This window comes from Cyrtonyx montezumae, unplaced genomic scaffold (assembly GCF_038088225.1).
Source record: "Cyrtonyx montezumae isolate F1298 unplaced genomic scaffold, pur_monq_1.0 scaffold_11, whole genome shotgun sequence".
Lineage (NCBI taxonomy): Eukaryota > Metazoa > Chordata > Aves > Galliformes > Odontophoridae > Cyrtonyx > Cyrtonyx montezumae.
The window spans coordinates 3261943-3289429 of NW_027071837.1; the positions used below are offsets into that span (position 1 = coordinate 3261943).

Sequence of the window (27487 nt, forward strand, 5' to 3'; positions counted from 1 at the left end):
CCGCCTCCTCCTCCTCCTCCTCCTCCTGCAGCCCGGGCCCCGACATGGCGCTCTGAGCAGAGAGCCGCCACCCGGGGGTCACCGAGCAGCCGCCGTCCCCGCTTCGGGAGCGGGAAGCGGGGCATGGGCAGGGCCGCCGCGGGGAGCCCGGCGGGCATGGCAGAGCGGCGCTAGGGGACCCCTTCCCGCCCGCGTCGCGCAGCTCGGCCCCGCGGCCCCAGCGAGGTGAGTCGGCGGCGGCGGCGGGCGGGGCCGCGCGGGGAGGGAAGGAGGGAGCGCGGCCCGCGCTGGAGCCGCTCCCCGCCGCTTTGTCCTTCCAGGCCCCGCCGCCGCCCAGCAGCAGAAGGGAGGCCGAGAGGAGGGAGCGGCGCCCGGCCGCCGCAGCCCGCGCCATGGCCCACTCGCCCGTGGCGGTGCAAGTGCCCGGCATGCAGGTGAGCTCCGAGCCGCGCCGGGCCCAAAATGGAGGCCGCGGGGACGGCTCCGGAAGCGGCGACGCACGGAGGCCGCCGTTGGGGCGCCGGGTCCGGGGGAGGGCGGAGCGGGGCGGCCTGGACGCGGGGAGGCCTCGCTCGGCCGCGGGGGAGAGCGCGGGCCGCGGCCCCGGCGTTGCGGAGCTAGCGGAGGAGCCGCGTACCTGCGGCCGGCACGGGGCTGCGCGCCCTTCCGCGCTTTGTTCGAGGTTGGGCCGCGTTCCGGAGTGTGGAAACGCTTCTGGAATTGAAAGGCGAAGCGCGGTCCGTCGCGGGGTGCGCTGGAAGTGACAGAAGAGCCCCGCAGGGCTTCCCAGCGCCGGCGCGGAGCCGTGGTGCTCTGCCTGCAGGAAGGGTCCTGTGCTCGGGGAAAGGTGTGAGGGAGGGCCGGTGTTGGTGCTGCGTGTCGTTGGGAGCCGTCGTCTATCAGAAAATGCCACCTCTCTTGGGCTGGGAGCGGGACCCGGTGTCCTTCGTGTGTTTGTGGAACTCCTTTAAGCAAACAAACGAGCAGTGTGTAACTGATTTTTTCAGAGGGGGGCTGGAATACCTCTGACTCTTCGTTCTTATTCTGCTGGGCAGCCTCATATGAGTTTGGGCAGAAATCTGTATCAAACAGAAAGCTGAGCTCATTTCAGTGCTGTTTTCTGCCTGTCAGAGGCTGGCAGCTCTGTCAGCGTTTTTGGCTTTCCCTCAGCTTTTGGCAGAGCCATACCTGCCTGATAGCTGAGGGTTTTTTTGGTTGATTTTTTTTTTTTTTTTTTTTTTTTTTTTTTCAGTTCCCATAACAGAGAAGCCTTTATGATACATATAAGTGAGGTACACAGTTAAGAGTTCAGGAGGTTTCAGAACAGAAAGTTAAAATTTCTCATGGTCAGGTATCTTCCACATTTTTTAGAGTGTAGAAGTGATGTATGAAGACCACTTCTGTACTAATTTGCATTGGTTGCAATGCTGAGGTTTGGTTTACCTTTTTCATTTCTAGTAACTTCTGAAATCAGTTCAACTTTGGTCATCCGCTGACTTTCTGTTGGTATAAGATGACAAACCATACTTTCCATCCTGTCTTCTGTTGATGTTTTCATGTTTGGATTTTGAAATAGAAGCCTTCCAAATTTATCAACTCCTGACAACATCATTTCTACTTGATCTATTGCTGTCCTATTTTCCATGTTTATCTTACCACCACAAAAGGACCTTGAAATTATTTGAGGTCCCGATTTCTGTTGTTAAACCAGTAACATTTATATAATAGTTCCTCTAGTTGTTGTTACTTTAACCCACATCTCTTAACATATAGATGCATGGTTAAAACATTTTTCTCTATTTTTTAATTTTTAGATATGTACATCTGTGTAGAACTAAGAATTATCTCCTCGTGATGACTTTTGGTGAATGCTATTACTCAAGTCCTGACAATCTCAGAACACAAAGGAATTGGACTTGGCATAAAATTACTCTCCTTGCTGTTCCTTAAGAGGAGCTGTAATACAGTTTAGTAAAGCAAACAAGAAATCCTCTGGCAGAGTGGTAGGCTGAAGTATAAAGTTGTTTTTTTTTTTGTCTCCTATTTGAGCTATTCATTCAGGATCATCCAAGTGATTACAAAAGCATCCCTGCATCTGCTCAGTGTTACAATAAATGCATGGCAATTGAAGAAGGAATAAACAGACTGGTGAAGGAGGAAGATTTAATAGTTATATTAAAACTAGCGCTGTGTGAAAGTGCATATAATGTCAACCTTCTTATTTGTAGCCTGTGTTGAGGGAAGTGTTTTACTGAATGTAATAGCTGAAAAGAGAATTTGTCAGGGAACGTTACAGGTATGAATCCTTCAATAATGTTATCCCATGATTTCCATCCCAACCAAACAAAAGAATCAAACTCCTGAAAGACTATGCCAGTTTATCACCGAAGCATTACAAAAACTCTTCTGTTTTAAGACAGCTTTAAATATATATACATACACATGTTCTAAATCCAGACACTAAAAAAAAATACTGAAAGTCCCATTGAGTTGTTTTGGTCAACTTGAACTCTGCCTTTGAGTAGTATGACAACAATGAGGGACCCAGAGGTAGTATTATCTGCTCCCTTATGAATAGTTGCAGAATTATGTGTTTGTTTAGTGGTTACATTCTGTTTAACCTGTCTCGTGTCCCTGACAAAACCAGCTGTTATACCCAGCAATTTGTGCCTGTGCAAATGATTTCCTAAAGACATTTTTTTTCCCATCCTGTCACTTGGAAAGGCTCAGTTTGCACCAGCTATATGATGTGAAGATATCCAGCAGTCAAACTTCTAAACCTGTTTAGTTGCTCAAAGTCCTCGATGAGTTTATGAGTCAGGTCAGAGCTCTTAATCAGTGATGCTTTTGTAACTTTTTTAATCGTTTTTCTAATGGATTAAAATATTCAAAGTAATATTTAGTCTGGAATGCTCTGAGATCTCAGAGTGAGAAGCACATTGACTGACAATGTCTTGAAGGAATTAAGTTGAACTCAGAGCATTTCTAGATATGGCATGCAAGAGAGGTGTCAGAGCCTACGTGTATGTTTTAACCAACCTAGAGTCTGCCCTTAAAATAGGGACACTACCAGGGCTGCAGTGAAGGTGTTGGATCCATCCATAGCAGCCCTACACTACTGCTTTTCTCCTGCCCAGCTGGTAGCGTGCATAGTTCAAAGGGTTGTGTTTGTTTCAGATTATCAGAAAATGTGAAGTATGTCAGTCAGTTCGGACTGATCCGTCTTCTCATGAGCTTATGTTACCGACAGCATCTTATGCATTATTCCAACGTTCGTTAGTACAAATGAGTGACAGTTTTTTGAAGGTGTGTGGTGAGGAAGCTTTGCTATCAGCATCCTGAATTTCCAGACTGGCCTGTAGATTTCAGCAGTGGAACTTCACATGAGTAATAAGTTCTCTATTTAAACTGGTACACTTTTCAACTTGTAAACTTTTCCTATTCCAATTTGTTGTGCAAAATCCAAGTCTGAAATAGTAATTAACTCATGTCTGCATTGATTCTGTTCTCAGTTGTGTTCCTTGTTAGTATGTGTGTTTCAGGAACCCAATTTGTGGCTTTGTATTTCTATACCTCTGCTATTCTACTCATATAATTATATATTCTTTAACTTTTTGTTTTTCTTGAGGCTTTATTGGTATATCCTGATGCTGTGTGGCAGTAGTCTTGAGTGTAGCCACAAAGGTTAGTTAGCCCCTATCTGCTTTTACTGGCATCCAGACTGTCCTGCAATAAAAAGTGTAATTTCCTCTAAAAACAGAGCAGCCAGAAGCACGTGACCTGTCAGCTGGTGTACTCTGATTCACAATTGAAGGACTGCTTGATTACGTACAAACTTGAATGTGAAGGTGAGCTTTGCTCTCTGTGCTGCCAGTGAACAGACCAGCTGTAAGGCACTGCTCAGTGCACAGCCTGCCAGCTGGAGAGCCTCTCTCTGCAGGATGCTCTGAGGGAGATCAGTTAACATCTAGTTACTGAATGGGTATAGGGAGATGAAAAGAGAAATCACTTTTAGATCTGGAAGCGTTGGACTGAGATTTAAAAAATAAATAGATAAACTGGTGCCTTTGTAGAAGCGGGCTCTTTGTGTGGTGCTGAAAGATAGAAACCTGACACACCTCCAGACTAGTAAGCCTTATTCATTGTAGTTACAGGAGTGTCTCTTAGTTAAGAGCAGATGGTTTGTTACTGTCAGATACCTAAATGTTTGGAGGGTGTACATTAGAGGAACTTGAACCTTTGAGGAAATATCTGTTCAAGGATCTGTTGATGTACTACTGACCTCAGAACTGAGTTGCACCCAGATAGTTCTGCAGTGAGTTTGTGAAGACTTTACACTTCTATTATTTAGAAACATGACTTAACTAGAGGAAACTGGGAAGTCCAGCACTTGCAGGACCCCGTGGGACTTCCACAGTGCCTTCAAAAGTGGGTTTCCTTGTGATTGAGCTGGAATGGGCTCGAGGGTTTTGGCAGTTTTGGCAAGGAACTGAAACTGGACTAAGGTATTTGTGCTTCAAGCCACAGTACAATCAGGCTGCAGGAAGACAGCATTTTAGAACATAGGAAGAACGTGCCTGTTTGCTTCTTCAAGTAGATTCACATTAAAACATCTGTGGAATTTAACACTGTAGTTGTTTGCCTTGTTGTGCTTGATGTACAAGCTGTATCATACCTAATAGCAGTCTGCTAACTCAGCTCAGGCTTCATTAGCTTAGCTTAGTTCTTCCATCTCATGCACTTTGGCAAGTTATTCTGATGAAAAAGAAAAGCAGAGCTCAGTCATACTTGTATTGGCTTAGTATCATCAGGGGAGGATAGAGCAAAATTTGGGAAGTGTTTGCTACATAAAAGCTATGTAGGTATAACCAGCTGGAATTCACCAGACACTTTTATCAGTCTGAAAAGAAGAAAATCTACAGCAGTCTTTACTGGTAACTTTTTTGGTGCAGATTTTACAGTTTTATACACTTGTAAAGTGCACTGACCTGGAATTCAGCAAATCTGCTGAAGCTGCAGGGAATACGTGGTCCATACTCCACTCTTCTCACCTTAATTGCTTTGCTCTTCTGCACCATCTGATACTATCACTTTTGAGCAGAGAATAATTTCCCTCAAAAGGTTTTTTGAAAAAATATGCCTAGAACCAGATGTTTAGCTTTAAATATACACATAATTGTTATTCTGTAGAGGTTATTTTATTGAATTAAACACTGAAAAGATTCACGCTGGCTGTTTTGTGAGCTCCAGTGTCTTGTTGTCATGCTTTTACCAGTCCTGATGAACATTTTTTGCTGTTTCTTTTTTTTTTCCTTTAGAGGGAAAGCAGGAAATATACCAAGTAGCAGCTCAGTGACAGGTTGCAATTTGTTGTTCAAAAAATTGAACAAAAATCCTATTTAGATGCTTGTTTTGAGGGGAGGACTGTTTCCTTCCATCATAGGGTATCCTGGGTTGGAAGGGACCCACAGGAATCTTCCAGCTCCATGCTGTGTGCTTCCCACAGACCTGCCTGAAAGTGAAGCCCTGTGACCAGTGCCCTGCAGAGCTTGTTGCAGTGCCCACTGCTCTCAGAGATCTGCGGTAGCTTTGTGGCACACCATTAAGAGCACATGATGAAATGTGCCTCTGCAGTAGTATTTGTAGTGTGAGGCCTATGAAACATCTCAATACAGGTGGGCGAGCACGTTATGCTCATTTCGTTGCTTTCAGAGCCCTGAAAAGGTGGTTTTCAGTCTTCCCCCAAAAGTGGAAAGGATGAATTTTAAACCTGTTGGTGACTGTGTCACCTGTTTGATCTTTGGTGGTCAGCTTCAGATTTCAGAGGTGGTCAATAACTGAGAGAAGTGCTAAGGGATGGTTTGAAAGGTTGAAAAGCAAGCTGAGTTTAATAACTGACAGGCACTTGAAGTGTTAGGGATGTTTTTGGTTTTTTTGGAGGGCAGGGGAACAAGACTGATTAGGGGATAAACAGTACGAGGTTAGCTTTGAAACTCTTCTGTAACAAATACTTTTCTGGTGTGCTGTAATTAGTGGCTATCTGTTTGCTCTCTGCAGGAATAAACTGTTGGCAGAGTATCTGTCGAGTCAGGAGCCACTGATGCAAGTCCTGCTATTTCTTTCCAGCTTATAACAATCACTGACAATCAGATTCCTTCTCACCTGTCTCACCAGGTTTCTTGATCTTCTGAAACTATTTAAAGAGCTGTCATTTGTTCTTTAAATCCATTATTTCAGCAGTTCTTGTAGAAGTCTGTTCTGCTGATTAGATGAGGATCACTGAACACAATCCTTAGTTCTGAAGGAGAAACTTAAATCTCGTGAGAAAGGTGCCCATCTGGTGATACTCACTGAAAACCATTCTGCCAGAGGGACTGCTGTCTGAGTAAATAGGACAGAAAGAACTCAGTGAAGTTATGAATAAAGAGTCTGACGAGGTAACAGTATCTTGCTGGTCTTGTTCTTCCTTTCATCTTGTGCCTGTGGTCTTGCAGAGATACACTGTATATACTGTGTAGTTTAGGTCTGTAGATCGGGAAGGAATTTCAGCTTAGATCGGGAAGGAATTTCAGCTTAGCTCTTTCTTGATTACAGTTCTTCAAAGCTTCTTTTCATAGGTGAGTGTTAGAAGTGTGAAGCAAGGTTTGTGTTGCCAAACATTTGGGTTTGAATGGCCTTGGTTGAGGCAGTGCATCTGGGAAAACCTTGTGGAATTATGTATTTCGGGTCTGAGTGAGTTCTGGATGCACTGATGAATGGGAACTGTCGGTTAACTACAGGTTTCACACCTGAGCTGTGGGAATGTTGAGAGCCCAGGGTGACATCTCTGGTTTCATGGACCAGGAGCCACGAGCCATCTGTTCCCTCCGTGTTTGTATTTCCTCACCTTGTCTGCCTTTTTCAGACTTTTCTTTCAACTGGGTATCTGGCCTAAATACTGGAATAATGCTGACTTGAAGGGGAGAGAGGACTATCAGAGGGTATTTACAGATAGTAAATATGCTTTGCTACATGTCAAGCTGTATTTTGGTGCAGGCTTCTGTATTGGGAGCTGAAAAAATACTGAAAAACCCATTCACCTTGGAATGAATATTAGTGTCGTAACATGCCGAGCAAAAAAGGTTGGATTTCCACAGACATAAATCAACCTGGAAGTGTGAAGAGAAACATGGAGGGGCAAGGTAACCCACACAGCTACAGTGCCAACGTGGGCAGAAGGCTCCTGCTGGGCAGAGGCTGGGTGTGGTGGGGCAGGCTGGCAGAGATCGCTGCCGTAGATCTCTCACCTGGGAAGGTGTTATCTGGCAACCTCTCACAGTGAGAACGCTTTTACATTCCTGCTCAGCTTTATTCCAGCCTAGTTGGCAAGAGGAATCTGATTATTACTTTTTTTTAAGGTGCTTCTCTTCCTCCTCTACCCCCCCTCCCTTTGTGTTTTATGTAATGAGTTACTTTGCTATGCTATGAGTGAGCTGCAGAATTGGAAGAAAGGAGTTCCTTGAAATGGCCAGGTTGGTTCTTGGTGGGGAAGGTTTCTTGCTTCCTTTGTAGCTTTCTGGGGTTTTATTTCTGGATTATCATCACGTGCTTCTTGTAGCTTCAGATCCACTGTGACTGATAGGATCAAGGGCCAGTATTGAAGAGGAGGCCTTGAAGAGAGACAGGAATCCCAGATTCTAGAAATCTGCCATGTTTCTCCAAAGGGTCCCTTCCACAACTAAAGGAATGGTGTAATGTCCCCTAAGCGTGGATTCCCATTTTGGGTTTATTGCAGGTGGTGTTTATTTCTGGAGAGATATCTCAGTGAAATAAAGTTATTGCCTTGCTTTTTATACCCATGCAGTTTCTAGATCTACCCTTTTCCAGCCAGGGCTTTTTTTTTTTTTGTCATGTTTTAATTTTGTTTAGCCTGAAAAGAAGTAGTGATTTCAGTAGAGAGATTTAGCAAGGATACTTCTCTGTGTTTAGCATAGCATATGCTTTGTTGCTGCTTTCTAGTTCATGAACCAGGAGGTTTAAAAAGCTGGGTTTTGTTGTTTGTTATGTTCTATCTGGATTATAGCTTGAATTTAATCTTATTTACAGGAGTGAAATCTGTGTATCATGTCTGAACTTGCACAGGATGAATGCTCAAATGTCTTTTATGGTGGAGCAGCAAGGAGGCCTTTGAAGTTTGTGTAGCAGTTGCAATTTAGTTGCAGGTGCTAAACCTCCTGTATTATAAAAATAGTGCAAATGCCAGAATGATATAATTTATTGCTGGTAGAGACGTGACGTAGTTGTTCCTTTAAATGGGTGTGGCAAAAATGGAAAAAAATTGTTTGTGTCCTGATAAGCAGGCTGTGGCTGAAAGGGAGGGCACATGCTGCAAGCAGGCTGCAGCCCGTAAATGGGTGTTTTTCCGTGTTCCATTAGGCATGGCTTTTGTAATCTCTCTGCAGATTAGGTTTTTCAAAGCAGTTCATAGGATAGGAAGAGTGCAAGTACTCTTTTCTGGTGAGAAACTGGAGTTGTCTTCTATCTTCTAATTCTGATGTACAGGCAGTTCGTGGAGGTGGGTTAATTATCCGTTCAGCAGTCATTTGTCCTGCTCTGTTCAACAAAGGAGATTAAATTTGTTTGGAAAGAGCAACTCGTTGAACCCCATAATAAATACAGAATGGAATTTGAACACTTGGTGATCCAGGAATCTGTTGAATTCTGACTTCTGCCTGCATCAGAGCACACTCAGGCATCCTGGCTATAGTGTTGTCATTTGAGCCTTTTTCTTTCAAATTACAGTGAAGATCTGGTCATATAATTTGTGGCCCTCCTACACCTTGCTAGGCCATGCTCCTCTCAGATGAAAACAAATGAAGGTCAGGCATTGTTATGCGGTGGTTTGAGGATTTTTGTTTTTAAATGATACCGTATGCTTAAAAGGTATTTTTATGTTGAATGAAAGTTAATTGGGACTCCCTTTAAACTGTAAGGATATCCAGTTACATAAAAGTTCTCTGGCATGAAGACTTCCTTTTTGCCTTTTTCCTCTATGCAGAATGCTCTATGTAAACAACTGGGGTGGATTTATAATTACCAGAGTCAAAGAGCTCATCTGGAGTAGATGTGCTGTTCCTCTTGGCTCTTGCTTATTTACCCTGTTCCCTGAGCTGCTTCATGCTGTGCTACTGAAGTGGGAGAATAGCTAAGAATATAGGAAGTTAGTTGGGTTGTTTCCTTTGTTAGCACAATATGCAATTGAGGTCAGATTGTTGGAGAATGAAAATGATTCTTCCTTTAAAAATCTGAGAACGGGCGAGAAGGAAAGCTGGTGTTTAAAGCTGATAGTGATAAGAATTGTCAAGCAGCTGGCCTTATAGCCAAGGTGATGGAAACACAGTCCTGTGGGTTTGTTTGTTTTGCTTTTGCTTCACACTAATGTTTTCAGGTTCTTACTAAACGTGGCAGTGAGTCTTGGCCTTGAGATAAAGGAGGTGCTTCATAAAGGGTGTAACTGAGGTCAGGTCTAGTTCTTGCTCCCTGTAGCGTAAAGATTTGATACTTAACAATAAACTTAATTTTGAAGTCACTTTCTACTTCAGTAATTATACAGTTCTGGAAAGTATAATGACGTGTCTGTTATCTTGATGTTGGAGTCCTGGAAAGGATGGCAGGGAGACATCAGAGTTGGACTCCCTACAAAGCTCACTGAGAAGCCAGAGTGCATACAAGATGGAGGAAGAAACATTTGCAGGTTCCCCCCTTATTGTGAATGTCTACAGGTGGTTTTTTTTTTCTGATTCTTTATGAGTAATAATGGATTTGCACCCGTGCTTTCAGTGACTTCAAACTACTTTGATATTCTGTGTATACAAGCCTGTGGCAGCACACGAATAAATTAAATTGTAATAGGCATTTAAGGGAAAATACGTGGGTGAGGAAGAGCTCTAGGAGTTAAAGTCTTTCTATACCTGTTGTGGCTTTAGTACATGAAGACGTAAAATGTTGCCTGTGCAGGTAAAATATGGACATACATTAAATATGTGAATATATAGAGATAGATAATAGGATGTGTGTGGCTTAGAGCTTAGTAATCTCTGCAGCTGCAGGCAGACAATGTATGGAAAGAAATTCAATTAAGATGTTTTGGCATTTCTGCTGAGTGAGACATTAGTTAAAAATCCCATAACCTTGTTGGTTTCCCCAGTCTATTCCCACATATTTTCAATCATCTTTTGCATCTAAGTAGAACAGAAACTTACAGGTAACTTATTCTCTGAGGACAGATAATATCTGTGAACAAGTTGGTTACCTATGATTTCAATATGCTCTACCCAGATACAGTACTTTGTTAGAGGTAAATGCTGAGAATTGATGGAGTGTCTTGATTTTTAGTATCATATTATTAGCTTTCAACTGTCTCTTATCCTATTGTCTTAAGAATGCAATGAATATCTTGGAGATTTTACTGTTAATGGCAAAATAGCTGTTACGATGCCTAGCTTATTTTATTGTCAGATATAATTCAGCTACTGGGACTTGAGAGAAATGGTGCAGTACACACTGGCTTCAGCAGCAAGGCTGGCATGTGTTCTTGACCTGGTATTTCAGTGCTGATATAATTGTGGGGCTCCACATCAAATCAGTAAGTTTTGTTGTTGTTTATGGTTGTGCCCTACCAGTCTTCTCCAGAAGCTTTCTGTAAGATGGCTCTTTACGTTTCACCCTTGACTTGTAACAGACTTAGAAAGGTCAGACTTTTACTCCAGAGATTGTTTGAATTGTTTGCAATTACCCAGTAATTCTAATGACTGTCAAAGATGCCACTACATGTTAGGGCCCCAGTGAATGGGCTACCTGGAAAACCTGACAGTAGACACTCTAGTCTTCTGTCTTATTAAATCCTCTGAGCTTATTACTTTGTTTTATGTAACGCTTTTTAACTGTATTTGAGTGAAGTCTCCCAGTGTAGGTGACTTAACACTCCTACAAGTCTAAGGGAACTTCTGTTCCAGATAAACCTGGTGAAATGCTTGAGCATCCACATAACATTACAGCGATTCTGATTCGGGTTTTAGAAATGCTTCTGAGATAATAGTGTTTTCACACTGTTGGACTGCTTAGAAGGAATCCGATGTGTCTGCTGTTATTTGCTCTGGGACACCTAGAGGATCTGGTTCTGAATTAGCTGGACAGAAACTAAGTTAATGGGTTGCATCTAAGATGCTTTGCAACTTCTGTTTTTCATCCATTTGTTAGAAGGTTCGTTAATGAATTTCATTAAAGGGTACTGAGTACAAGAAGACTCAGTTCTGTGAAATGTAGGTCTTGAATAAGATATTATGCAGAGATTATTCTTTTCTACCTGCTTTTCGTGTGTATTTCAGTATTGTAATACAGCTTAATTACTAAATAACTTACCATAATTTGATGCATATCATCAGAAGTCTGTATAGTCTTGGGTGTTAGATATCCAGCATGCTTTACTTCTGTTTCAAAGGAAGAACGCAGAGTTTGGAGAACAGGTATATGAAAGGGTCAGAGATAGGAAGGTGAGTCAGCCAGCCAGTCCTGTAGCTGGATCTAGCCAGGACACTGCTGTCTTGCTGTGCTCATTAAAAAGAAAATGCTTACGTAAGCCATATTGGCAGAGCGCTTGGTGGCAGCTTTTGTGGGTTTGCTGGCAGAAGTCGTGGGGCTCTAGAGGTTTCTATCTGGGGACTGTGAACAGCAGCCTGAACAGTGGGACTTCTTGAGGTCCCCTCCTAGCCAAATTCCAGTATGACTGTGTAGATTTGAACTCAGACAGTGATGACACGTAGCTGGGAAGATGGATGGGAGAGGTTTTGTTAAGCACTAGTGTAGGCTGTGTAGTTGTGCTGTGCTGCTGAAATGGTGGACTTCCCGAGCTATGCAGAGGGCTTGTGTTGTCATGCTGATACTGGTTACTCATGCTGGGATTGAAGCTGGCATGTGTATATGCCTGTGCATGTCGTATTTGTTGCTGCTTCTGCCTGTGGGAGCAGGCTTAGAGGTTAGAGGAGCCAAGCATTATTGATTTGTCCACTTCCAGGTATTACCTTATCTGAGGTGATGGAGTCCATACGCTGCCTATTATATTGATACCATCTGTTGCCCAACAGGCCTGACTCTCCATAGAAACCAATTAAAAAAGCAATGTGCAGTTACTCACATGGGCAACTTCAGAAGCTTCTAAACCTCCTTCCTATTCCGTGAAGCTGACTTTGCTCACATGAAAAGGATTTGCTCAGAATAAAGATCTGCCTTTTTCCTTTAGCAGTTCCTCACCATTTGGTCACCCCTGATGTGCCTTTGTTCCGTTCTCTCCCATGGGTGTACATAGTGTTCTGTGTCGGGATATCCAGCCATGCCAGATCTCTCCCTATACTGCAGCACTCTCACATGATGGCATTAGGAGTTGCTGGAGGTTAAAATAGCCTTAGAAGCTCTGATTCACCTGAAGTAGCTTGGGGGCGAGAGTTGAGGCCTGTCTTGTGTTGCTGACTGTTAAGTGGGTGGATAGGGTGGAGTGGTGTGTGTTTCTGCTGAGGAGCCCAGAGGAATTTTCTGCTTGGATTTTGCTTGGGGAGAAACCTTAAGAGCTGCTCTTTCAGTTCATCAGACTCTTGTGCAGGTTGGATCAGTGACTGTGTCTAGGTGCAGATTGCTTTTCTTTTATCTGTGTGTTTTAACAGGTTTTGTATCAAATCTAGCAATAATGGGTACCAGGTAATGTGAATGGGAGTCACAGGCCCTGAAGAGTCTCAAAACAGAGCTAGTATTTGTGAAGATGTCTGTTTTAGGGTTTACCGATCCTCGCTTTACCTTTTCATGTCAATTTTTATGTAAATAAAGAACTACTCATTAATTATTCTTAATGCAACTGACACTATAGCTCAGGAACAAGTTAGCTTGCTAACCATGTAATAGTTGTGAGGCCTGCAGTCACTTTCCTTCCCTCTGTATTTATTACCATATAATTATCCCAGGTTTCAGCTCAAGATAGTTCTCATCATTCACTTGCTTTGTTGGTGTGTTTCCTTATCTTTAAGTCCTTCCGTAGATCTAGTAATATATGGAAAAAACCATCTTTATGTGTCCTTATTTCTCTGAAGGTGTATTGCATGTGTGGTTTTTCTGTTTGTTTTTTAATGGATCAGAGTAGTAAAGAGCTCTTTGTACATAAGAGAAATTCCTGATTCTTCTTTAATGTACTGCCCTGGAACATCAGCATGTCTCATGTATTTGCAGAATCTAAAAATTCAACTAGCAGCACAAATCTGCCATACTACTTAATGTTCCCTCATCTTGTGATAGCACAAATGGGAGCTTGTTATATATGAGCAGTGAATTGATTCCTCTGAAAATAAACTTGACAAATCATATGGTTAACTCTTAGCTAAATCTGCTCCCTGATTCATCTCACCATATTGTGGAATAAATTCCGATTCTGATAGAAGGAAGGGAACAATAAAGGGCTGATAAGGAAATGAGAGAGCTGCTTTACTCCAGTCAAAAAGGAGCAATATTTTTGTTTTTCCAGCGAAGATTTTTGCATCTGTGTTCAAGATGATGGTGTAAAGACGTTCTGTGGAGTTTCACATTGGTACTAGAGTACTCTGTTGTGCAAGGTAATCCATGCAGCAGATGTATAGTGTCTTCTTTTGCCAAAGCTGTTGCTTCTGTCATGACAGTTCAGTTGATCTGCTCAATAAGCATGACATTTGGGGATGTGGGAGAGACATCGAGCATCAGAATCAGAGGGCCTTTGGGCAGAGGATTCTCTTTCTTAGCGAATAAGCAGCAGCTTTGCTGCAAATGTTAGGAGGTAATCTTTCTCAAAATCCTCTTGTGTTTTTGGGTAATGTATTTAACTTGCTTCTGCAAAGCATGGGCTGTTCTGTTAACACATCTGCTTTACCTCTTAAATTCACCTTTCTGCAAATTTCCTATGCTCTACAGTTTTGTGTTCTTAAAGTATAGTTCAAGTCATCCATATCCATCACCAGCTATAGAATATGCTATATCTTGAAAGAAAAATAAGAATTTCCTTCCTTCCTTCCCCTCCTCCTCCCTCTCTGCCTGAAAGTGTTAAGATCTTTGCATGATGTCAGTGCTGACCTTAGAGCAGTAAACCTTCAGAGTAAACCAGGTGTCCTCAGGGTGTCCTCAGGAGTGCTATACTGTCTCATGAGGTGTTCTTCCTTCTAAAACATGCTTGGGTGATATCAGCTAGTTCTGGCCAGTGCTTCACTTTCATTTCTGCATCCATATTCCTTTGATTGTCCCTTTTGCTGCCCTACACGTGCACCATCTTAACAGATCTCAGAAGCTCAGTGTGCTGGATGGAGGATTCTGCTGGTGGGCTCCAGGTGCTGCAGTCCTCTTGCAGCAAACTGTGTGGTGTTACTTGAAGTGGAGCTTTGTTTGCCCAAGGCTGTTGGCCTTGTAGGAGAGCCCAGCCTTATTTGCTTGGGTAATGATGTTAGGACTGCTGTGCCAGTAATTGCATTCCATAGACATCCAAATTACCATGCAGACGTGATTAATATTAAGAAGAGCTCTATTCTTTCCTTTAAAAGTGTTGTTGTGTGGGAGATGAGATTTTTACCTGATGCTCTCCTTGGTGAGACTTGTTTAGGGTTGGTATAATTGCATAATGTATGTTCTGTAACTAATAGCTGAATTAGAATTTAGTGTACGGGAAATAAATTTATCTGATGTGAGACCTTTAATGATGATAAATCTGGGTGATGTGCTTCTTGGGAAGTAATGAGGGCTAATAACTTGGAAGTAATTAAGATAGCTCATATCTTTTTTTTTTTTTACTTTTTCTCTAGAATCATAGAGCGGACCCAGAAGAATTATTCACAAAACTGGAACGCATTGGGAAAGGCTCCTTTGGTGAAGTCTTTAAAGGAATTGATAATCGGACACAGCAAGTGGTTGCTATAAAAATCATAGACCTCGAGGAAGCAGAAGATGAAATAGAAGATATACAGCAAGAGATAACAGTTTTAAGTCAGTGTGATAGTCCTTATGTAACAAAATACTATGGATCATATTTAAAGGTAACGTATAGCACTGCACAGATATTTCCTAGCAACGTGTCAGCTTTGAATGATGTGAAGGAACAGTTGTAAAACTGAGGAAATGTTATCATACCAACTTGACTGTTTTTTCTTTGAGTGGTGTTCACTTTGTTCGGCTGCTTCTGCTGTGCATGCTCCTTAAGGCTTGCATTTTCAAAATGGCTACAAAAGGAATGGATGTGACAGAAGGTTCCTACTGCTATTGCTTTTATAAAATTACATGGAGAAAGTGGTTCTCTCTTCTTTCTTTCCCCACAGCTTCTGTAGTGCAAATTTGTGCCTTTTTTAAGAAGGAAAAATAGTCTTTCATAGCTAGACTAACAGAAAAGTAAAGCCTTTCTTTAATATGGAAGGAAATCTGTGTAGTGTGGAGATGTTTGTAATTATGCAGTATAGTAGGCCTGAAACAAAGTAGAACTGACAACAGTACAAAGTGGTTATGTAACTCTAAAGTATTTTCTAAAGCATAATTTAAGAAACAAGCTTAACAAAAAAAATAAACATCAAATCAACATGCAGAACCCTACAGAAATAAAAATTAGAAGTGTATTTATATGTCTAGCACTGACAGAATAGCTGTATACAACTTCCAGCTCTTGGTTTGAGTTTTCTGCTCTTTAAAAATTCTTGGCAAATGTGACAGTGTGTTAATTCTGCATTTAACTTCCTTACTGCTATTTGGATTCTTTCCATTTTTGATATATTCTGAAAGATTAATGCTGGTCTCCTGCTTTTCATACCTCTGATATTTTGGGGTAAACTTCTGTGGGTGACGTTTAAAGAGGTGCTTGTGAAATTTTGTTTACTTTCCCTTAGAAACTTTCCTTAAGAAAAAAAAACATCACAGGAATGGTTTTCATCCCAGACTAGGATGGCAGTTAATGGCATCGCTTGCTCTTCCCTGCCTAATTAGTACCTTAGGTTAGATCTATCCTTGGTTGCTAGTACTAGATCTTTCCCCTTGAGATTTCTTGGGGCAGAAGAGTATATTGGCTTTGTTAGAAGTGTCCAAAGAATCTTTTGTGCTGACTCTAATTTTGGTCATAATAGGTATTTGGAGAGTACTATCTGTCTAGTTTTTACTTTTTAAAAGTTAAAGGCTATAGCAACTGTATTTTTATTAGCTATAATTCTAACAATGGCTGTCAGCCTTAGTGTTCAGCTGTTCAGTACTTCGTTCTGCATGTTTCCAGAAGAAGTCTGTAAAATAATAAAGTACGCACAGTTTTGTACCAAGTGACTTTATAATTAAAGGTTAAAGAACTTTGAAGCTAGACCCTGAAAATTAAGACATCTTATGTCATAGAAAGCTGAGTCCTGGGCTGCTGAGAGTAATAGCAGCTCTCTATGGATATTACTGGTATTGAGATCACGTCAACAGTGATCAAATAGGCTTGTTGGTCTTACACACAAAGATTATTGAAAGTAGCTCTTAGAAATACTGTCAAAGATGCTCGCAAAAAGAGCACAGGTGTATTTCAGTGTTTAATAGTAACCAGCTTCAATGAACTTTGAGCAGGTGTTACTGCCATCAAGTCCTAGTCAACTTCAGCTCTTCTCCTTTGTAAGAAAGCACACTTGATAATTAAAGTTATGATGAAAAAATTAAATGTGTCAGCTGTGAGGATTTTCTAACTGTAAGTTCTTCAGATGAGGTCTTTTTTTCTTTTTGTGCAGTCTGTTTCAAATATTCTGCAGCTTTACAGCATGCTTAGTTTCTTGCATGTCAGGATGCAGAGCCAGCATTGTGACTAACAGGAATGAAGTGACCCAGTCCCAGGGGCCCTGTGACTTACCAGCAGCATACAGGCTCTTCCCAGTGCTCCTCCTGCTGAGCAGAAACTGAGCAGTAGGAAGGAAGAGCGTCTTTATCTCAATTACTTGACTTACTAATTTGTAACCTAGTCAGCTCTGCTGATGCCATATAAGATACTGTTATATTCTGCAGCCTAGCTGCTCCTTAGCTACAAGTTGCATGTTTGACTTGTGAATGTGGTTTTAAAAATACAGGCTGCCCCTAAGTATTTTTACCTAACAGTGTAGTGTTATTTGTCTGTTAGTAGAAATTAAAGACATTATTGATGCAAAATAAGCTCTAGTTCCTTAGCATTGAGATGAAACTGGTGCTCATTTTCCATTATTGTGACAGAAAAAGGTTCAAAATTCCCAAATCCCAGAGACATGGGATACCTTTGTATCTTGAATTTTGGAGCTCGAATGGGCATTTACCATTGAATAGATCTTAAAACTGTGCTAGTTTTATTATTTTTCTGCTTTAAAATCTGTATGTCTTGTAAGATCTAAGAATTGGTAGGTGATGTACAAACAGGTAGTCAAAGAATGTACCTTTGTGAATGCATTTGTGTTGGGTGGTACAGGGTTTTGTCTTTTATAGAGACTTCCACTGTTATGTGTGGAATTGTGCAAGGTTACAGCTGTTGATCTTTTGTAGATGCAAGGTAGCTTAAATCCTGATATAGATGTTTGTAGACATTCCTGTCTGTGGTGGGTGAGCATCTAAATTTGACTTGTCATCCAGGGTTGCACTTTGATTGCAGTTAACACCATATCTCAATAAATAAAACATAGATCGTGGAAAGTACCCTTCAAAACGATAGTACGTAGCAGTGTAGGATATGCTGGAGTGCTGAAGTGTCATCTTCACTGCTGTCATGTCAAAATGTCAGTATTACTACCTACTGCCCAAGAGAAAGGTTGAAGTTACTGAGAGTTACTCCAGTTCTGGAATGTTCTAGTTATGGCAATTTGTGAAGCTCGATAAAATACGTGAGCAGTGTTTGCTGTCTGATCCCGTGGGGAGTGCTCATCCCTGGATGACTAAAACATATGGATGGTTTTCCTTATTTGTGCCATGTAGCCTTTGGGCTAGGAAATTAAGTATCTATCTTGTAACTGCTGAAGCCACCTGGGCTTTTCTTCTTTTTCTTTTGATTTTGCAATTAAAACAAGCCTGAAGCTTTTCAGATTTTAGTATGGAAAATTCCTACAGTAACATCCAGTGTATTCCAGCAAAACTGTACAGCACTTCAGTGCAGCAAAGCTTTGAGGCCATCTGAAGATATTGTTTGTTCTACATTGTCTATTTATACATGGTTGACCTAAAATAGCTAGGAAAAAGGTTGTACATGCTTGGCTAGAAAGTATCCACACCCGATTATGCTGGATAGCAGCAGTTTCTTTGAGACATTATTTCAGAAACACAGTACTTATTCATTTCCACCTTATGCTGTTTTCAAGTAATAGTCAAATGCTCCAACCATGTCTGGTAACCACAATGTTTGCCTTAAACTGGAGCTCCTTGCAGGTCTTCTCAACTGACAAAGTTGAGCTTTATAAAAACAGCTAAAATTAGCCAACCCTTCCCTGCTGATCTCATAACATTGGCATAGAGTCTCATAAATGGCATGTTTCTTAAATTTAGTATAAATCTAACAGAGTATGCCTTGTTAGCAGAATTGGATGTGGTACTTCCAGAAACTACACCTTTATTTGCTTGTTGTTTCCTTTAGATTTCTGTCTCTAGTCAGGAAACAGGGTAGGCCAGAGTACAATGTAGAATGCAAGTGGCTTTGAATAGGACTTCTGCTGTAAGCTTGTGCTCTGCTATAAGGAACGAGTGCCAGTAAATATTTACTACTTAGAAAGTGTGCGTGGTCCTTGGGCTATATTAGTATTTCTAATAGCTGTGTTTTTCTAGTAAGTGTTCTTACTCCAGTAATTTCTTGAGCACTAACCTATGGGTTACTATTCTAGGTCTCTGTCTCTGAAATGTGAGGGGATTTTGGCAAGCAAGTAGCAGAAGTTCCCAGTTTTGAAACATACTCTGGATCTTGTACCATATCTTTCCATTTCTGATTTTGTGCAGTTGCTCGTGAAGCACAAAAGCGGCATCTAGAAAATCCTTGCTGGAAGAACTTGAATTCTAGTACTGTCACTGAGATATCTCAATGAAGAAAGCACAGTAACTCACAGGAGCAAAGTTTCAAATAGCATGGAATGAAGTAGTAGTGCTTAAAATTAAAAACAAAACAGACAAACAACTCTGAAATCTAAGATGAAATATATAACTTAAGGGAAATGTGTTGCTCTTACCATTGATTTTAGTGGTTGGTTTGGAATGTGTGATGTAAAGACTTCAGAAACACAAGCATTCCTGTAGGGTTTGGGTCTTCCCAGGAGCTGTAACTTGGTGATTCGTGGGGCTCTGTGTTCTCATAGTTGGCTGGTAGTCCATTGATGTGCATTTTCATTTTTTTCATGGTACCTAACATCTTCCATTTCTTCTATAGGGCACAAAACTATGGATAATAATGGAATACTTGGGTGGAGGCTCAGCTTTGGATCTTGTAAGTATATTATATGATTATTTGCATTGTAAGTTCTATTTGATGGTGTGCACCTCTCAGTGAAATGGGGTGGCTGTTAAGGTTACATCAGCACTACACTGTAATGCTTCAGAAAGTGTTACTGGTACAGTAGTTCTGTTACATCTTAGTGCATTGAGTTGATGATGTATTTCTTGTCTATTTGTTGTTCCTAGTAGTTGTTTCTAAGTATGAGGTTGAGTGTAATGTGGTAGTTTTCTTTCTTAGTATAGAAGTACTGTTTGCCACGTATTGAGGAGGAGGAGGAACTTGTGGGAGAGTGGGGGTATTTTCTGTGGGCCTCTCACCAGGTTATTCATTGCACTCGCGTACAAAATATTAGGACTGGGTCTCAGGAATGAATGTTGTATGTCACTGCAGAGTGCAGTTAAAATTAACTGGTTAAAAGGTGTTTAGTTTTCCGCTTTCAGAAATCTTGGTTGAACATGAAAGTGCCTTTTATTTCAGATAGTGGAGCATTCATGAAGGATAGAGCTTAGACAGTGCAAGAGCACAGCTCACTGTATGTGGATGTGGTTTCCCCATATTTTCAGTACAGCCCTACCTCAGCTGTAAAGCTTTGAGACCCACCCTTTCCTGCAAGATAATATAACAGCTTCTCTGTATGATCTGAATTATCGTGTCTTCAGTATTGCAGAATGGTGTTAATTGTACATTTGTTACCAGTGGTTCTATGTGCAAGGGTCTGTGTGTGTGCTTAGCCTCACAAGTCTATTTCAACTTTGTGAAGTTGCATCATATCAGCTTTATTCTAGGAATTATGAGTAGCATGTAATTGTTTGTGGCTTTGGAGAAGGAAGGTATGAGGTAGCTTGTTCTTTAACACTTAGTGTAGTGTCTTTTGGATTGTCAGAAAATAATGAAGTAGTGTGGGGGTTTTTATTAGTGTTCAGTGATTTTAGGTTTCAGCCTTCTAAAGGGCAACTTAATTTTTATTTTCTTCACTTAATGTTGTGAAAAAGCTGAGGTTATTGTTCACTGTTTGCTGTGAGTTTTTCATGTTTTTAAATAGTAGAATTGCATATCTTAATTATTCTGTTTAATGTACATGGCTTTCTGATGTGCAGAGCCTGTACTTCACACAAGCAGCTTCAACTGTTGTGCATTGTGTTCTTAATGCAAAAGCAAGCATAGAAACCAAAATATTGGAACAACTTATTAAGAAACTTCATTTCAAAATACATTCATTTTAAATGCAATATTGGGTCTGCTGTGCTGGATAGGAATGTTCTAGCTCTTCGTGTGTTGTGTGCTAAGGGGAGCATGTATTGTATTATCAGATTTCTTTCTGCATATTAAGCTACTTAATTGATTTTTATTGATCTTCATTTTATGGATTCTGTTAGCTTTTGAAATTAAAAATGTTTCAAGTGTAAGATTTACTTAAATCAATAATAGGGTGGTAATTAGGTATGGCTAAATTTATTTTACTGCTTGTTTTCTCTAAAGCTTCGTGCTGGCCCATTTGATGAGTTCCAGATAGCTACTATGCTAAAGGAAATCCTGAAAGGTCTGGATTACCTGCACTCAGAGAAGAAGATTCACAGGGATATAAAAGGTTCAACTAAAATACATCTTTTTTTAAGTCCTTAGAAGTAAGTAGAACAGCATTCTGACTTCGGTGTTGTATTATTTCCCCTTGGCAGCTGCCAATGTCTTGTTATCAGAGCAAGGTGATGTTAAGCTTGCTGATTTTGGAGTTGCTGGGCAGTTGACAGACACGCAAATTAAGAGGAATACCTTTGTTGGAACTCCGTTTTGGATGGCTCCTGAAGTTATTCAGCAATCAGCATATGATTCCAAAGTAAGTATGAGTGTAGATTCTCTTCTGTCTCTTCTGATCTAACAGAAATGGCTTTGGTTTTGTCTGTCTAACTCTATCAATACTGCAAAAGCTGATTTCAAATTACAGACTTTAAACTAGCATTAGAAAAGCAGACACCACCTGTGTCCCCTTGCTGTGCTTTTTTTTTCTGAGGCTTCAAAACTGCTGATTAAAAAAAAGAAAAGAAAATAAGGAGGGAATAATCCCCTTTCTTCCATGTGTATGCACACCAGCTGTTCTAGAGTATAGAGTTAGTGAAATGGCAGTGTATTTTACTGCTGACGTTGGGTTTTCTGCACTGTTTACATGCACCCAGAAAGCTAAACCTCTTGGTATGTACAAAGTAACTTCGGTACTGTTTTTCTTAGATGCTAAGTCTATAACTGTACTTGCGGTGGGCCTTAATAAAAAGCCTGTTGAGTATCTGAGATGTTCTGAAAATCCACAGAGGTCTTTCCCAGAGTCAGACTTGAAGAAATTTGTTTATCTATAAGGGATGATAGTAAGGAATTTGTACGTTCAGCTGTAATTCTCACGTGTAGGGTTTCAGCATTACAACTGTAATACTCATCTACCTTGTTTTAAAAATACGTTGACAATCCAAATTAAAATAATTCATCTGTATCAGCTGTTCCACCCCTTCATTTATATTCTGCCATCAACCTAATGTCCTGCTTTCCTTGTTTCCTCAGTGTTGTTGCAAGAGCAGTACAGATGAATGGACAGGGAACAGTGGTTTCTATTCTGCAGTTGTTGGTTATGATATTTCAGTAACAATGAGCTAGTTTAATTCTGCAGTATTAAATACAGCCATTTGAGTTCTTCTTGTGAATAGGAGAGGAATATTGTAGAGATGAAACTTTTAACACTTCATTATATGGGCAGCTTTGGATTATGCTTTTGCCACATGTAGTCAAATCGTTCCTAGGCAGTTTTTAATGAGAAACCCTTATAGGGATTTTAATAGCTCTTCTAACTTGTTGAAAAATAGTGCAAAGAATGTATATTTCACTTGGGAGACATCTCTAAATTGGAAGAAGATTTCATAGTTGATAAGACATTAATGAAATTTATCTTTTAGGTAAAATCAGTATCACTTCGTGATTCTTCAGGAACTTCTAACTTGCTGTTTTGGGTCTGACTAGAGTTGGTGATAGTTTCCTTAGCTAAGTTCATAAGACTGCTAGGAAAGAAAGCAACAGTGCAAGAACATTGTTGTATTAATTAGTCATAGTTATTACAGACTGATTAAATAGCTTATGTTGTCAGGAATAATAGCCTTTGGACATAAAAAGTAATCTTTGAGCATTATCTACTGAGACCAAAATTAATTCTGTTACATAGATGCAGGTTTCAGTTACTAAATACTTTGTTGTGATGGCATTCAACTTTGTACTGAAAGTAATTCTTCCATTTCTCAGGCTGACATCTGGTCATTGGGAATCACTGCTATTGAACTAGCCAAAGGGGAGCCACCCAACTCTGATATGCATCCGATGAGAGTTCTGTTTCTCATTCCAAAAAACAATCCTCCAACTTTATTAGGAGAATTCAGTAAACCTTTTAAAGAATTCATCGATGCGTGTCTGAATAAGGATCCAACATTTGTGAGTACATAAGTGTGTATGTTTGTAGTATGTGTAAATATGTTTATTTCTCCATTTTAAAGCATGCTGATGAAGTAGTTTGCTGATATAGTGCATCAAAGTTGATTAAAATGATTCGAGACTAATTTTGACTGCAGATAGTAACAGTGCTTTTTAACAATTGCCTCTCCAGCCCAGCCTCTGTTGTTTAAAATAACAGGAGGAGGAATGATGAAGGAACTGATGGCAGAGGCAGCTTCTCAAAATGCATGCTAACCTAGGATAATGTCAGAAGAGAAACCTAGCAGAGGAGTCCTAAATCTCTTCCCTAACAGGACTTTTGTTTTCTGTCTGAATTCTGCTTACAAGGAAACGCATTGGAGAAATTTGATTAGTCATTTTCCTGGGTGTGTACTTTCTAGCATAGAAGGGTAAGCAATATAGGCTGTGTGACTTGGTCTTCTTTTAGAGTGCTTGTAAATGTGGATTACTGGCTTTCTTGACTTCCTGTTTCTTCTAGCTTCCTGATGCTGTATGCATTAGGTCTGGGAGTCAGTTGTACCAAATCTTCCCTGCTAACTTTTAAAGTTGCAAAATGTTAACATAACGTTAAATGTTCCAGTGTTTTGTTTCTTTCACAGCGCCCTACAGCAAAAGAACTTCTGAAGCACAAGTTCATCATGAAAAATGCCAAGAAGACTTCATATCTGACAGAATTAATTGATAGGTTTAAGAGATGGAAAGCAGAGGGGCACAGTAGTGATGAAAGTGATTCTGATGGTTCCGATTCGTAAGTTAATTTTCAGAATTCAGTCTCTTAATCTGGCTTTGTGTTTTGCATTGGCTTCTTTAAAGAAAACTGTTCATTTGAAGCTGCAAGCTAATGCTTAAGTCAACCTATGTGCTTGTTCTCTAAACTTTTTTTAACCTCTGAACTCATTTTCAGTTCTGCTTAAATGTTGTGTGTTTCCTACTCTCGAGGCTAGTGGTTATTCAAAAAGTAATGAATCATAATTGGCAATATAGTTTGCACAGTGTGGGTAGGACAGTGTACCTTCTGCACATCTTTGGGTTTCCTGGATATCAGATAACTGTTTTAAGTGGAATACCATAGGAGAAGGAGAGTCTTAGAGGTAGGCAGCATCTTCTGTTTGCTTTGATAGTGTTTCAGCTTGGTCTCTGAGGTAGTGTTTCCTGAAGTGTAAATACATGCATGTTTTTTTTCTTATTTTAAGGCCTATAGAAAAGATCTTTATAGATCTGTTATGTATTTGGGTTACCTATGGCTGCTTAGCATTACTTGTATTATGCACATCGTATCCTTTTTCTTCAGGGAGTCAAGTAACAAAGAAAACAACTCTCATCCCGAGTGGAGCTTTACTACAGTTCGGAAGAAACCGGATGCAAAGAAGCTGCAGAATGGGACGGTATGTAGCCTGAGTTCCTCTAAGGAATGGTTTTGTAGCCATCATAAGGAAGATAGTGTTAAAACTTTGTAATTGTTCCTTTTCCCATAAGGACTGGCAGTCCTTCTGTACCTCAACAGATAATGCTTCCTAGTGATACGTCCTTTAACTGTGTCAGTCTTTATCACATTAATAGATCAGTATCTGTTCACGGAGATATGAATTTTGAGCTCTGATACAGTTCAATTTTCTCTCTCTATTACTGTCATAATATATGGCGTGCCATCAGGCACCTGTACCACATCACATAATGTGTGCTGATGTCCTGTAGCCTGTTTTGAGGTGCACTGTGGGGGCTGTGTTGAACTCATAGGCACCTGTAAAATGTTGATGTGTTAAATGCAGCTTGTATGCTGCGTAGGAACATACTGATATCCTTATTTGTCAATTTTAGGATCAAGATCTTGTTAAAACCCTGAGTTGTTTAACTATGATAATCACTCCTGTCTTTGCTGAGGTAAGTTTTCCTTTCAAAGAAGTTTGTAAATTATTGTCTGACTGTTCATGAACTGTGTAAGCTTTATCTCCTTTGCTTTGCTGCTCAGCTCAAACAGCAGGACACAAATAATGCTAGCAGAAAGAAAGCAATTGAGGAACTTGAAAAAAGCATCAACATGGCAGAAGCAACATGTCCAGGGATCACAGATAAGATGGTGAAGAAACTTATGGAGAAATTTCAGAAGTAAGTTACTGTTGTATCCACTGTGTGGTGGAGGAAGCACTTCCATTTGGGAAAAGCCAGTTGAACGTTTCATGCATTAAGGAAATTTGTGTACAGTTTTTTGCTAAGTGCAAGATGTGTTACATGCTCAGCTTTTAGCTTCACCAGTCACACAGAACACTTCTGCTTATTAAAACAAAGACTAGTAGTAGCAGTTACTTTTTCTGCTTGGTCTCTTGGCCCTGCAATTTTACTGTAGCTGTCATACTTTTGTTTCCTTCAGTTTAGCCTGTGGTTTTGTCTTAAAACAGATACAGCAAGTAAGTTAAGGACTCTCCTTTTCCATTATCTTTTTAGGGAACGTCTTCTTGAGTGTCTCTTCTGGTGTGTATTTTCTTGTTGCTTTCCTTTGAGCTGTTAGGATGAGGTGGAGGCATGTACCACTTTAATGATGCACAGATAATGACTTGCTGTTTGCCACACCGAAGTATAATAATTAAAACTCTTCCTTGCCTTTTCATATCTGTAGATTTTCTGTTAATGACTCATCCTAAGAAACTTCACACAATTGACTGCTGTTTCGTATGGACCCAGTGAAACCCACCAAAACTACTTCAAGCTTGGCAGTGCTTAGCTCATGAGCTCCTTGTGCCTTTTGGATCTTTGCAACATATTGATGGTGATTTGAGGATTTGAAAGAGCCTACTCAACTATTTTGTGGCAGTGCACATGGTTTTATATTTTCAGGAAATTATTTTGTAAAGAACAACTTTTAATATTGTAGTTTCACCTGTTTAATCGGATAAAAGTTGAGGTGCAGTTTTGCTTTTAGAAATAACCATTACTTTAGTTAATAGAAAGTGCGAGTACGGTATGTTTTGATGCTGTTTTGTTTCTGTGCACAGGGATGTACAGGCTTTTTGTATTCATGAGTTAAACTTTTGTAAATCACTAGTGAGCTTCAGAGAAAATAGCTTTTTCACGAGCGTATTCAAGACGTAGTGGCAAGGTTATTGCTGTAGCACCTGCTTCAACCAGCATATAGTTATCGTGCCCTGAGAAACAAACCTGCAACAGTATCTACTATGATTCTAAATTGGTACAGTATTTTAGGCAGCTCTATGATTAAATATATTTGAGAGCAATATGTCCATAGTTTGCAGGTGATATGTAGCAACAGGTATATCCTGATGTACAGTATATGTATTACCTTCTAGAACAAGTACTAATTCAATCTTAATGTCATCATGGAAGGAAAATTAAAGCAATACAGTTGAGGGGGTGGGGCTTTTGGCAATAATGGACGAGAACTGAAGTCCAATTTAATTTAATCTTTTTTCCTCTGACTATATATACCTGGGTGGAAGGGAGCCAGAGAAGCCGAGCGTCGCATGATACATACCTCACAAGCAGGTATAAGTGTAACACCAGCGTTCCTTGTGGTGGTGTTGTTTCTCCTGTAAGATATTTATACACGTTTTTGTTCTTAAATACATTACAGTACATCAACATAATTTGTTTATAATTTTCTGGAAGTGTATTTTAAATACGTATTTACCAGTTAATATGCAAAGAACTGAGTTATAGATATTCTTTCACAAAAAGGTAGTACTGTGCAGTACGGAGTGATTTTTTTCATAAAAAGTAGGTAAGACTATAAAGTTGCTTTCAGTTATATATTTATGGTACTGCTAGGTGGGTAATCTCTTCTGTTTTGTTTTGGTTTTGTTTTCTTTTTTTCTTTTCTCAACCCAGTATGTATATTATGCTGAAGTTTTGAACTGGGATTGTTTTTCAGTACTTAGCTGTGGAACCGTTGGTGTAAATTTATTTTTTGATAAAGGCTGGGTGTGTTTATTTTATGGTTCAGACCTGCACATTTTTGTTTTTGCACAAGAGTCATTTTAAAGGATCTGAAATATATCTGCCAAATATTGAAAAAAGTAATGGTGTGCAAGTAAATACTGCATTTTTAGTCAAATGTTGCCATTACATCGTTTTTATATAAAGGACACTTGTGAGAGATGGTGGTTAGATATGCCAAGGACAATTATTTTCAATGGTGCCTACACTGTATAAAAAAAAAAAGAAATTACTTTTAATTCCTTGTTTTAATTTTAAAAAAAGTGTTTCTGTTTAAGACTTTCATCTGCTATATAACTGAAATTCGATTAGAATTTATATCTGAGAAACAAAGTCTGGAAATAGTTTTTGAAAACAATAATGTTATGGATTAAATAAATATTTTTATAAATGTAAAAGCAGCAGAAGTTGTAAATACAGTTGATCTGAAGCTTTACAGAATAACTGCATCACAGAAACAAATTGTAGTGCTCCTCTAGCTTCTGTAGTTGTTAGTCTTGTAAATCTGTTTATAGATGAAGCTTATTTCAATGTTTTGGGGGGTTTTAAATGGTTTAAAAATAAATATTTAAGTTCTGTAAACTTTCA

At 40.0% G+C, this 27487-nt stretch overlaps 1 protein-coding gene across 2 annotated transcripts; it reads left to right on the plus strand.

Annotated features, from left to right (window-relative positions):
- STK26 (serine/threonine kinase 26) lies at positions 1-27487 on the plus strand. 2 transcript variants are annotated; one of them, XM_065729388.1, is made up of 12 exons: positions 1-225; positions 321-434; positions 14841-15071; positions 19403-19459; positions 20948-21056; positions 21145-21302; positions 22745-22930; positions 23551-23699; positions 24243-24336; positions 24770-24832; positions 24921-25057; positions 25566-27487. In XM_065729388.1, exons 2-12 carry the CDS (start codon positions 393-395, stop codon positions 25588-25590), a joined length of 1251 nt encoding a protein of 416 aa, XP_065585460.1. In that variant the 5' UTR covers positions 1-225; positions 321-392; the 3' UTR covers positions 25591-27487. The 2 variants fall into 2 exon arrangements, with proteins under 2 accessions (XP_065585460.1, XP_065585461.1); XM_065729389.1 differs by lacking the exon at positions 1-225 and having other exon boundaries at positions 312-434.